At 26.6% G+C, this 13,292-nt stretch overlaps 4 protein-coding genes across 9 annotated transcripts; 2 read left to right on the top strand and 2 right to left on the bottom strand.

Annotated features, from left to right (window-relative positions):
* Positions 1-165: 165 nt before the first annotated feature.
* LOC124947008 (peptidyl-prolyl cis-trans isomerase FKBP8) lies at positions 166-4,774 on the bottom strand. Of its 4 annotated transcripts, none has more exons than XM_047488566.1 (5): positions 4,645-4,774; positions 1,714-2,024; positions 1,423-1,622; positions 1,007-1,308; positions 166-893 (listed from the first exon to the last, which is right to left on the bottom strand). In XM_047488566.1, exons 2-5 carry the CDS (start codon positions 2,020-2,022, stop codon positions 592-594), a joined length of 1,113 nt encoding a protein of 370 aa, XP_047344522.1. In that variant the 5' UTR covers positions 2,023-2,024; positions 4,645-4,774; the 3' UTR covers positions 166-591. The 4 variants fall into 4 exon arrangements, with proteins under 4 accessions (XP_047344522.1, XP_047344523.1, XP_047344521.1 ...); XM_047488567.1 differs by lacking the exon at positions 4,645-4,774 and adding an exon at positions 2,969-3,214; XM_047488565.1 differs by lacking the exon at positions 4,645-4,774 and adding an exon at positions 2,500-2,657.
* Positions 2,992-4,225, top strand: LOC124947011 (peptidyl-prolyl cis-trans isomerase 5). Its single transcript, XM_047488569.1, has 4 exons — positions 2,992-3,233; positions 3,323-3,530; positions 3,629-3,813; positions 3,894-4,225. The coding sequence occupies exons 1-4, from the start codon at positions 3,015-3,017 to the stop codon at positions 4,026-4,028; spliced, it is 747 nt and encodes a 248-aa protein (XP_047344525.1). The 5' UTR covers positions 2,992-3,014; the 3' UTR covers positions 4,029-4,225.
* LOC124947002 (GPI inositol-deacylase) lies at positions 4,511-9,999 on the top strand. 3 transcript variants are annotated; one of them, XM_047488554.1, is made up of 11 exons: positions 4,512-5,044; positions 5,424-5,542; positions 5,620-5,773; positions 5,855-5,965; positions 6,099-6,202; positions 6,287-6,730; positions 6,809-7,062; positions 7,152-7,586; positions 7,652-8,041; positions 8,130-8,513; positions 8,590-9,999. In XM_047488554.1, the coding sequence occupies exons 1-11, from the start codon at positions 5,029-5,031 to the stop codon at positions 8,861-8,863; spliced, it is 2,685 nt and encodes an 894-aa protein (XP_047344510.1). In that variant the 5' UTR covers positions 4,512-5,028; the 3' UTR covers positions 8,864-9,999. The 3 variants fall into 3 exon arrangements, with proteins under 3 accessions (XP_047344509.1, XP_047344510.1, XP_047344511.1); XM_047488555.1 differs by having other exon boundaries at positions 4,515-5,245; positions 8,590-9,998; XM_047488553.1 differs by having other exon boundaries at positions 4,511-5,542.
* On the bottom strand, positions 8,429-11,304 carry LOC124947010 (E3 ubiquitin-protein ligase CHIP). Its single transcript, XM_047488568.1, has 5 exons — positions 11,137-11,304; positions 10,881-11,052; positions 10,626-10,824; positions 9,729-10,066; positions 8,429-9,633 (listed from the first exon to the last, which is right to left on the bottom strand). The coding sequence occupies exons 2-5, from the start codon at positions 10,995-10,997 to the stop codon at positions 9,391-9,393; spliced, it is 897 nt and encodes a 298-aa protein (XP_047344524.1). The 5' UTR covers positions 10,998-11,052; positions 11,137-11,304; the 3' UTR covers positions 8,429-9,390.
* Positions 11,305-13,292: the final 1,988 nt, after the last annotated feature.

Genomic DNA, 13,292 nt, shown 5'->3' with positions numbered 1-13,292 from the left:
AAGTATATTTACACATGATCTATTAATATGTCGATAATAAATTTATTTAACATTATTATTGATTGTAGTAAATACATTACATGGTTTAAATGTAAGATGGAATAAATATAAAACTTATCAAGAGATCAAATATATTCAGGTAATATTAAAAGAATATATAAAAAATATTTGTGCATATAACATATAATTGTACATAAATACATACGCGTATACAAATATTTTCTTTTATCATATTTCAACAATATTCAGTATAGGAAGATGATTTCAATAAATGAAAGTATTATATAAATTAATAAATTTTGTATATTGAATCATTTTTTTATCTGTCTTTTATTTTTGCTTAAATTAATAGATCTTTTATAGATAATTAAATGGTGTATGCTTTATTGGTAATGCTATGAACAATCTTACAAGGAAGCACTAGTGTTTTAAGTTACTACCGTAAAGAAGTCATATGATATTTTCAAATAATCTGTCCATAAAGATATTTTTATATAACAAAATATCATATCTCGTATCATCATTATATTTCATTATTGGTTTAGACATTATTAAATGCGATTCTATTGAATACAATTTCCAATGCTTCCGTCATGATGTGAACCTATAAATCAGAACTCCTACAACAGTAACAGCAGCCCCACCAATTAAACTCCAAACAAGTTTATTTGAAGTGTCATTTTTATTATTATTTTTAGAGGTTGTATTATTCATTTTATGTGTTCCAAGCATTTTACGATAAAGATTTTTTTCATGTTGTGCATCCTTCACATTTTTTTCTTTTAAAATTGCTAATTCCTGTTGGATAGCTTTTGAATCTGGTTGTAACTTTGCAGCCTGAAGTAAAGTACTATAAGCTAAAGAATGTTCTCCTTTAAGATGCAAAATTTTCCCTGTGAATATAAAATATATATTTGCTAATATATGAAATCATTTAAATTTTAATATCTGAACTTGAATTAAATCTAAGTTGATATTATATTTATAAAGTTGTAATTAATATTACCTTTTCTAAATAATGCTTTTATATTTAATGGTTGACATGTTAAAACATTCTCTACACTTTTTAATGCTGCATCATACGCTTGAGTTTTTATTTGTGCTGCAGTTAAGTTATTAAATACTTTCATACGATCCTCTAATAAAGCCTGCAATTCCGTATCAGTGGCAGATTCTTCAACTTCATCAAAAGAATTTGAATAATTCTTTGAAGGAAACAAAAAATCTAGGGCTCTTCTGTAGCATTGAATTGCAATTGTTGGTTCATCTCGTGCGAACCACCAATTACCTCGTTCTCGTTTTTTATTTCTGTATAGTAATAAAATCTATATGTTAAAACTTATTCCAACAAAGATTACAAATCAAACAAATCATAATAATAATAATAAAAATAATAATAATAATAATAATAATAATAATTACCCAATTTCTTTTCTTTGATTGATGCTAAGATTTTCTATATCTGTTTCAAATTCAATTGATTTTAATTCAACAGTATACCAAATAGTAGCATTAGATGGAATATTAGGTTCTTTTCCTAAAGTACCATAAGCAAACCGTGAAGCAACTTCTACTTCTGCAATTTCACCTACATTCATTAGCGCAACTGCTAAATCTAATCCCTACATATAAAAAAAAATGATATTTTTTATATTTATAATGAAAAATATTTAATGAAAAATTTAGATAACTAATAAAAAAAGGACACATTACCTGAATAATTTCAACATCACCTGATTGTATAGTAATATTCTCATGTTCTTCTACTATCGTACCATCTTCGAGTTTGCCAATAATTTTCAATGTACAATAATCAGCTCTATTAGGTCGCATTCCATTCTGTCCTTCTTTTATAACTTTTTTTTTCAATTGCCCATTACCAAGAATATCAATCCAATCATCTACAGGGTGATCAGATAAAGCTGCTTTAGTTTGTGGATCTTTTGGATCAATATCAAAATTTAAATCTTCACGAATAAAATCAGCCTGGGTTTTTTCTGTTTGTAATTCTGTGTTATCCATCTCTAAAAAGTAAAATTATAAAATTATATTTATCGTAGAATAACGAAACTTTAAACACATTCAATAGTCAATCATTCCATATTCATGATCTTATAACATTAAATGAGTCATGAAAATCCGAAGGTTATAATAATAGTAATAATAATAATATAAAAAAAAAAAAGAAAAAAAACATCGAGAAAAGAAAATAGAAATAAATAATATAACAATAAATCATATAACAATAAACTTGGAAAATAAAATTGATAAAGTTTATAAAAAAAATACAAATTCATGTGATCAATAATAGAATATAAAAAGCATGATTAGTATGTATTATAATTTTTCAAAATCAAAAAAATATAATATAATATAATAACTATTTATACCTTAATATTTTAAAAGATATGAACATTCATGAAAGTTTTCTAAAATATTTATATATTTTTCACATTTGAACGTATAATAAGTGGACTACCGGCAGAAAGGGACTTATACCTTGAAATTAGGCGACGTAGTGAAATCGATAATCGAATTTTCATCAAGAACTTTTCTTTCTTTCAATTATGTAAGATCGCATAAGATAGAAATGATTGAAGAATGATAAACAGATCAAAAGTTCTTTGTACGATGTGAAAAACGGAACTTCATTATCACTACAAAAATAAGTAAAAAAAAAAAGAAAAAAAATTATAATAACAATTGTTCTTTTTCTTTTTAACTCGTGTATCCATTTATGCGTACATATATTTATAAACTTTTCTTTTACCTAACTTATTTAATTAATATTCCTTTCAAATAATATTTATTTTATACAATCATAATTAAAATGTATAAAATATTAAAATAATTTTAATTAAAACGATAATATTTTAATCAGATGAATTCTATCGATAAAGCTGGGGTGCCTGTTTTCTAGCATACGACATTGTATTACTAAATAGGAAGACCAATGAAATGTACCCACATTACTTGCACCTGCGCGTGCGCAGTGGTGCGTATTTCAAGTCTTGATGGTTCATTCAACTTCACCGTTGACTACATACAATTTAGTCATCGATGAACGACAGTTGTTCTTCGAACGTCTTTGTTCAATAAGTCGAAATTCTCGACGACATATCGCACAAATTACAATGAGGATAATTCTAGTTTTTAGCCTTGTGGCTATAATTTTCAGCTTGGCCGTTCATGCAGATGATAAGGCAGCAAAGGGACCAAAAGTAACAGATAAGGTAAGTGAATTCATGATAAAATAATGATAATTACAATGATAGTAGTATGTGCAGAATTTTTTATTCGTTCGATTTTCTAACATATTTAGGTATGGTTTGACATCCAAATTGGCGGTAAAGACGTCGGAAGAATTGAAATTGGTCTCTTCGGAAATACAGTTCCAAAAACAGTACAAAATTTTGTTGAACTTTCTAAGAAACCTGTTGGAGAAGGATACAAAGGAAGTAAATTTCATAGAGTTATAAAAGAATTTATGATTCAAGGAGGCGATTTTACAAAAGGAGATGGAACTGGAGGTTAAATTTTCTTTTACCGTTTCAAAAAATATATACATAAATTACATTTTTAAAATCATTTAATAATACTTTAATATATTATTTAATTATCTCATTAGGACATAGTATTTATGGTGCCAGATTTGCTGATGAAAATTTCAAGTTAAAGCATTATGGTGCTGGATGGTTATCAATGGCAAATGCTGGAAAAGATACTAATGGTTCTCAATTTTTCATTACTACTGTACAAACTCCATGGTTAGACGGCAGACACGTTGTTTTTGGGAAAATAATTAAAGGAATGGTACGTGATAATCCAAAAAACTGTAATATTGAATGTATAAATTGTATCAATTTTAATATATTCCTAATATCTTTATATAGGATGTAGTGAAAAAAATAGAAGGTGTATCTACCGATAGTCGAGATAAACCAACAGAAGATGTTGTTATTAGTAACAGTGGATCAGAGACAGTAACAGAACCATTTGGAGTTTCTAGAGATGATGCAACTGAATAAATATCAATTAATGTACAAAATATGCAAGGGTCTATGCTACTAACAATGCAATTTTGATCACTGTATTATATTCCAATTATATATAATTTTAAACAAATATTATTTCCCATTATAAAACAATTTTATAAATATTATGTGTATATCTTTACACAAATACTCCATTTGTATGATTAATAAATGAATGTAATTTGTTTAAACGATTATTTTATATTTTTCCACTAACAAATGATGTATATATATTGTGTATATATATATATATATATGATATGTATATACGATATATATATATCATGTATATATGATATATATATATACACACATGCCTCATAGTTTAATTTTAATCAATTAGTACTATTAAATCATTAAATTATTAGAGATTTATATTGAATATGACATTTTCTAATAACCGGTCTTTTGTATTCTAACTCTGAAGAATGATGATATTAAAGCCATGAAAGCACTTTGCTATACTATAAGAAAGTTCATGACATTCTCACGGTTATTTCACATCGCATACGTTCGAATCGAAAAATACGTGACTCGTAGTTGAGTTATGCAATATAAAACATATAAAACATACACAAGTGTTCAAATAAATTAATTGATTAATACTGACACTTCAATTTTAAGTAAATTAAAATGAATTTTAAAAATTATCATGATCGGTCCATTTTATTTACTATCGTCTGGATTGATCTGCACCAATCTTCATACAAATGACTATCGTACCAATCATCTTAAAATTTGATTTAAAACTAGTCTTTTTTAATTCGACTTTGAAGAATGGTGATATTGAAAGCGTGAAAGTACTATAATATAAGAAAGTTCACGATATTCTCACGTTTATTTCATATTGCATACGTTCGAATTAGAAGATGCGTGAGATGCAATAAAAAATTTATAAAAAATATATTTAAACAAATTAATTAATTCATGTTGAAATTTGAATTTCAAATAAATTTAAAATGAATTTTAGGAATTGTTATGATCAGTCCGTTCTATGATCGTCTTCATTGGTCTGTACCAATTTTCATATAAATAACGAATACTCTTAAAAAAAACTGTAATACTCTTAAAATATAGTTAAAAATATGTTCTTGATACTTTCAAATATATCGTTGTTAGATTATTTAAATCGTGTGAAAAATGTTGAAAAAGTCCAAAGTGATAATTAATAAATGTCAAAATCTTTGATATGTGTTAAAAAGTATGAAAAGGTTAATGTAAATCAGTGAAATATTGAAACTATTTTAAAATTTGATTATTTATTTAAAAAAAAAAAAAATATATATATATATAGACACATATATACATACATATATATTTATATATATATATATATAAAATAATAATAAAAAATGATTTTTCTAAAGTCTGTTTTATTCTACTCTTCAGTTGTTATATTATTCTTATTTTTATTATTATTGTACATCCTTGGAGGTGTGCGATACATTACTGATTTTGAGGAAAATACTTGTGAAATGACTTATATGTTCGAATATCCGCAATATGTGGTATGTATAATTCAATTAGAATACATTATTTTATAAAGAATTAATTTATCATTCTTTGTTTATTTATTGTAATACAGAGAATTGCTTTGGACGATAATATAGAGAACAAATATCCACGATTTGGATTGTATGCATATGGAGAAGGTTTTGTTACAGAAAAACTTAGAAGAATGTATTTTACAGGAATACCTGTTCTTTTTATTCCTGGAAATGCAGGATCTCATGAACAAGGTAATTTACAATTTTTTTTTTAATTATTATTAACATTTATTATACTCCTGTTTATATATATATTTTTGTTTGCATACATAGTAAGATCTATTGCTTCTGTCAGTTTGAGAAAAAGTCAAAAAAATCGAACACCCTTTCACTTTGACTTTTTCACCGTATCATTGGGTAGAGATTATTCTGCTTTATATGGAGGTATGTATAATGTGTTATATCAAAGAGTTATAGTCAATGTATGTTATTTGTTTTGTAAAATATTTAGTATAAAAAAATGCATGTATCTACAATACAAATAGTAATGATGTATATTTTATTTTTTAAATAAAAGGTGTATTGATGGAAGAAACTATGTATGTTTTCCATTGCATAAACAAAATTTTAAGTCTGTATAAAGGAACCATGGATAATGTAATACTTATTGGTCATTCTATGGTAATTATAAATACATATTTTCAATATAAAAAATAGAAATTAAAAGAATAATTATATAAAGAATAATTATTCTTATATTTCCAGGGAGGAATCATAGCCAAAGGAGCTATTTTATTAGTACCAAATGCAAAACCGAGTACTGTCAGTATTATTATCAACTTAGCAACCCCTTCTGTGCCGTCGCTAGTATTTGATAATACTTTTGCCACTTATTATTATAATTTAGAGAAAAAAGCAAATCAAATTAAAGAAGCCGGGATAACAGTCGTATCAATTACTGGAGGACCAAGAGACATTGTTGTACCAGCAAATCAAGCCATAGATCCTACAGCAGATTTAAATATTCTTAGTACAAGTATACCAGATGTTTGGAAATCTACCGATCATCTTTGCATTCTATGGTGCAAACAATTGGTGCTCTCTATTGTGAGATTTTTATTTGATAGTGTTGATTATACAAAAAAACCAGCTCAAATTTATAATGAACCTGCTCGTAAATTGGAAGCCTTATCTTATCATTTTTTACATGTAAGGAAAATTTTTATTGATGTTCATAATATTTACGAAAGGAAAATGTATATTTATTATAAATTATTATATTTATAGAGAAGTTCAGGAAAAAGATTATATCATTTTAAAGAAAAATTTAATTTTGATAAAAATGGTGAATGGATAGAAAATATACAAAGGCAATACACATGGGAGAGTAAAGTTAATAGTTCTAGAAAAGGTTCTACATATTTAATGATTAGACTTACAGATCCACGTGATCATTTGACAATTGAGACAATAAACTTAGAAACAAAAGATTGGCTCTTTGTTTGTTCTGCATCAAACTTGCAAGACTATTCTAGAGTGTGGTTAGTATGATAATAATTAAGATATAATTATATCTTAACATTAAAACTATATTCAATCATTTATTTTTGAAATATTTATTTGCTTACAGTGATTGGGGCTGGAATCTTACAAATAGGACAAGAATGGCTCCAGATTATTTACACAAACTCAGACGTGTTGCTGATTTAGATACACAAGAAATTAAATATCCACATATGACACATATTATTATTAGAATGACCTCGGAAGACTTAGAAAACAATGTTATAGTTACCATTGATGCATACTCTCGTGAAAAAAGAATTTTGCCTATTAAAAGCAGGACTTGGTCTATTACAAATCTTTTTAATTCTGACTTATCTGGTTTCATGAACTTTGGACCTGGTCAAACAAGATATTATGTAACTCTAGATAAAGTAAATGCAATAAATGTGGAGCTTAAAAATATTGAATGCAAGAATATTAAAGGACCAGTTCACACTAGTATTGAATTATTAGAACCATGGAATTCTGGCGCTAGTCAAACTATATTTTTAACTGAAATGTAAATATATTCTCTTTTTAGAAGTTTTAATCGAATTATCTGCACATTATTTATTTATTTTACAGAGATAACGGACCTAAAACTATGAAAGTGCAGACACATTACAACTACGACACCAATGTTTCTGCAATATTAAGGTTGACTTTAGAACCGAAATGCGCATATAAATTTAATATTAAAGAAGGTGGCATAATAGATCAAATTTCTTGTTTAGTGCGAGATCGTTGGTCCATTCTTCATATAATTATTATAAGTTTACTTTTAATAATAGTATCGTTGCGAATAGATAGCGATAAAAATGTGATTCCACCATTGATTGTTACAATGGCTTTATGTATTAACTTTGGTCTTGTTTTCGAAAGTTGTGTGGCTTTGACCATCATTTGTCTATTTGCTATAGGTACATGCTGTTCTGTTATTTTCCTTGGTTCATTAGCACATGGTATAGCTGTAAGGTAAGATTATATTTATTTATTTATTTATTTGTAATAAAATTGTTATTTTTTAATAATTTTTTTAATACATTCTTACGTTCCTTTATAGATTTTTAGCACGTGCAATAGCATTTTCAGTAACATGGGCTGACTGGTTACTTGGTGGATTGAATCAATTGCCATTCTTCACAACAATTCTTGTCATATCTTTAGTTCCAGCAACATGTGGAGCATTATCTATGATTATCTCAGTATTTTTGCACTTTTTAAAATTAACGAGAATGTATGAGGATTATTTAGAAGAATTATTGATGTCCTGTTTACAACATTTTACCATTGGTAGAGTTTTTAGGAGTAGAACAAAAACAGAAGTTACAAGAACAAATGAAAATACTCAGCAAAAAATAATAGATTATATGATTCTTTTTATTTTATTGAGTTTCACTGCTATCTCTGCTATACCATCTGTTCTTGTATGGGCAAAAAATTTTAGGTCAGTTAACTTACTATTAATATTTCAATCATTTGATTGTTACAATATCAAAATTAAAAATTAAACATTTTTACAGTTATAGTACACGATTATTAACAGAAGATTCTATACTTCTTGTTAGTTGGGAAGTTCTAGCTGTTTGCAGCACTCTTGAACTTGTACAAATATCTTCCAAATCTTCAGAATCATGGATATTAAGCAATATGTTACGATTTTTAAGTTGGATTATGCTTTCTACAGCAGCAACTGTTCGCCCATCCTTTTATCAATGGTTTATTCCACCTTCCGTGGCAATAGTTATAGCTATTCTATCTCTTCATTGTATTATTTATAATAGACTAAACTCATAATATATGAAATAAATAGATGAATTATTTGTGAAAATATTAACAGAGGAAATAAAAAAATCTGAACTGTATCATAAAATAAATGATTTTACTTATTATTCGTGAAAAAAAATTAGATATACATATTCAATAGTCAAACTTATAACCTTATGAGTGCATAAAAGTAGTAGCATGTTGATTCTAATATACAGATATTTTTAAACTAAATTGAGTATATCTATACACAATAAATAATTCTATTTATATATAAATTGTCAAAGAAGTTTTATAAGTATTTATCATTGACTTTCCATCAAAGTATATGTATACAATTTACAAATAATGTAGTAAAAAGATAGTTTAACTTAAAATCAAATTATTTTAAAGTATTGGATGTCTATTTTTTCATTTGATAAAAATGACGCAATATGTATGTATACAAAGAATAATGCTTATCCTCAAAAGTAATAATAAATCATATACTGACAATATATTTTAGTGTTTTATACGAATCAAATGTAAGAAGTATAGAAGTATATCGTATTAACATATTAATAATACAATGCCCATTCATTTTCTTGAAGAAAAGTATCCACCACTTCTTTCATAGCTAAATTTGGAATCAATTGGTCTTGTGTTAACCGAACACGTGTAACTGGATCAAAATGTCCTACCCTTTGTAAATGTTCTTCAATATCTTTTCGTTCATAAGTAATTCCACTAGGTGTTATTACAGGTTCTTGAAGTATCTCAAAACTAATTTTCCCACATAAGTAATCTGGTACTTCCCTTTTCTATTAAAATTAATATTTGCATTAACGAAGGCTGGACCAATATAAAAAAAAAAAATGCATATGAATTAAAATAATGCACAATAATATAAACTGACCCTTCTTCTGTCATCTACTTTAGCAAATAAATCATTAAGATGAGCTGTACAAATATCTCGTTTTTCTTCTATTTCTTCTTTTCTCCTAGCTAAATCACTACTTGATGCATCTGTTCCAGATTTATTATCTCCATCTTTTATAATCTCTTGTTCATTTAAAGCAGTTAATTTTCTTTCTGCATCCTCAGCTAATAATTGATTTAAATATGTTTGAAGTTCAATGTCTTGTGCAATCCTCTGTTCTTCCCTCAACTGAAAACGGCGTTTGCGTGCTTGCCTCAAGACACTGGTAATGTCGTCGCCATAATTTAATTTCTGTTCCTTGGCCAAGTCCACCGCTATGCCATTGTCATTTAGCATAGTTAATCATTTTCAAAATAATATTAGTATCATTCTAATAATAATTAATTTGATGACAGTAGCATCTAATTTCTAGAAGAGTTGTGCAAAGTAGCCAAATGATAAGAACCAAGCAACAATGCAACTTATCGTATTTTACCTCAAAATTTAATGGACATATTCCTACCATTTATAGATGAATTATGCGCAGTCACAATGCTCCATGCAACCGTGTCAGATCCGGAATAATATTAATTATAATAATATAAGAAAATATAATAAGATTTTGAAGATGCTATCATTCGATGGAGATTTTTAATTAAATATTTAAATACCATTAAAAACTAAGATATCATAAATTTTTCACTGTATTTTAAAAATAGTATAATAACTGTCACCATATTATATTCCATTAAAATAATTATTATTCTGGCATATCGAATAAATTGAAACAAGCAAATATTTAAGCACAAAATATATTAACCTTTTCCAAGAAGCTTTATTATATTTTGTAAATTTAATAAATACTGTCTTTACTATTATTAGATAAACACATACCTCTTTGTAAATGTTTGACAGCTTCATCATAAAGTTCTAATTCAAGAAGAGCTAAACCCAAGAAAAAATGTCCTTTCACAGAACAAGGATCTATATCCAAAGCTCTCCTACAATCCTGACATGACGATTCCCAACGCTTCAATTTTAAGTGGCATAATGCTCGATTTGTGAAGTATGATGCTTGAGTTGGATTCTTTATCTGAAGGAATAAAATGCAGTCGTAACTGATCTGCACATATTTGAGATATCACTCACAATTGCTTTTGTATAACAGTTTGCAGCATCTTCATATTTATGAAGATTGAAAAGACGATTGCCTTGCTCCTTTAATTCCTTGTCTGATAAATTTGCAGTGGAATACATCTTGCTCATGGTGATGATTTATTACGTGTCACAATGGACACAGCGCCGAAAACGTATTAAAATTCTATAAATGTATACGTAAAAATACAGATAAATATTATAAAAGAAAAAGAAGTGCCACAATATCTTAACCTCACAATCTACATACGTTTCTTCACTTTCCGCTTTTATTTGTATTTAATTTGTAAAAAAAGTATCATTTCTCGTTTATCTCACTCTATGTATATGATTTCTTCAAACAATTTTATAAATATCAGTAACAGATAATAAACTATTTGTTAAATACGTATATACGTTTGCTCCAAGGGTCTCTTAGCTGTAATATAAAAAGTGTTACAAATTGTAGTTCGGTAGACAAACGTCTAGATGGCGCAACTACACAGTCGGTACAATATATATTTATACGATATGACAAATAAGTTTATTACACCTCAAGGCTTATATATATGTTTGTAGATTAAAATAATTAATTATTTAAATGAATAAGTTCAAAGTTATAATATTAACTTTTTGGTATCCAACGGTAAGCTGACTGAGTTATCATCTATCGAAGTTTCACGAATCATCACGTCTTTGTTGTTGTTTACATCACTGAACAGATTTCGATTATTAAATTATTCTTATGAAATTACTATTTACTAGCAAACTAGTTGGAAGTATATACCATACATTGCTTAAATAAACGATCGAAGGAATTAATTAAATAAATTAATTATAGTACAGACTAAGAAAACTATGATGTTACCTCGTCGACATCCAGCGATGAAGTATTATCGAGGTCGTATAAATTCTCCAGTTCTATTGTTATGTATTTTACTAATTAACAATAATTCTTTCTAAATTCGAAATTTTCTCTTATCAAAAGTTAAAATTATTTTATATTGAGTATGTCTTAATAATATGTAACGTTTAAACAAATACATTTTGTTCAATTATTAGTAAAAAAAAATTATGCTATAATAATGAACATTGCTTCATATTGTTTAAATAAATATAAAATAATCTAAATTAATTATTTAAATGTATTTGTATGGAAAAAGATAGCTAGAATGCTTATTCATCCATATCTGAAAGAAGACTGACATGTTAATTGTTAAAAATTTTTTACCTACTCGTAATTCTTTATATTATTAGTTAGAAACAATCCCGAGTTTATATTTAATATTAAAAAAAATTTCATATTACATTTATATTATATTTAATGTGCCTTAATAGTTTTGTAATATTTAAACAAATGCACATGATTATTTATTTATTAAAAAATTATAAATAAAACATTGTGAACGTAATTTTAGATATAAAATAATTCTAATCGTATTTCTTATATACTTTGCGTATATTAACATTAATACAGAGAACTTTGTTGAAGTTATGCTATAAATGTTAATAATAATTTGAGATGAAAAAGTACGACGAGCCAACAGGAAAAATATTGTACATATTTTATATCTCAACGTGGTTTTATTTCTTTTCGGAAATAAGAAAATACATAACCTACGAAGCTTGGACTTTTCCAAGAAAATTTATATATGCATGTATAGATATATACGTGAGAAAATCATACGTCGTGAGAAAGATACAAATAAAGTTTTTATGAACGCTTGATGAATGTCGCTTAGTTTGATTCTAGATATTTATATACTTGTGAAAATAATAATTAGTAAATATATACTTATATATTATATATAATTTTTATAAAAATCAAAACATTAATTCATTTCCATACTATATTCGTGAAGTATAATCTATACAAGCTTATAGACCCGTTCCCATCTATCGTGTCGTTGTATAAGCTTGTTTGGTATATCCCTCTTGGTATATGTAAATAACAATCGGTTTCGTGTAGATTAAAGTAAGTGTGTTAGTAGACTGTAAACTCATACATTTCAGTCTCATATATATATCTTTTTTTTATAGTAGTATCCGTCTTGCAGTGATCCGTCCTAGATACGATATCGGTATGTATCTTATCTATTTGTTTGTAGACGTATTATTGGCAATGTAAAGTGTTTAAATACTTTAGTGTTTAATCAGAATTAGATCGAAGAGATTTTAAAAATACATTAAAATATAGAGCCATTCACCCTTTTTTCATAGTAGTATACGTCTTGCAGTGATCTGTGCTAGATACGATATCGGTATATATCTTATCTATTTGTTTATAGACGTATTATTGGCAATGTAAAGTGTTTAAATATTTTAGTGTTTAATCAGAATTAGATCGAAGAGATTTTAAAAATACATTAAAATATGGAGCCATTCACCCGGTAATACTTGTGTAGGGTGATTTACAGAATTAGATTT

The sequence above is a fragment of the Vespa velutina genome, chromosome 2, assembly GCF_912470025.1.
Source record: "Vespa velutina chromosome 2, iVesVel2.1, whole genome shotgun sequence".
Taxonomy (NCBI): Eukaryota; Metazoa; Arthropoda; class Insecta; order Hymenoptera; family Vespidae; genus Vespa; species Vespa velutina.
The sequence above is the reverse complement of the archived record's forward strand: the minus strand, read 5'-3'. Positions and strand labels throughout refer to the sequence as shown.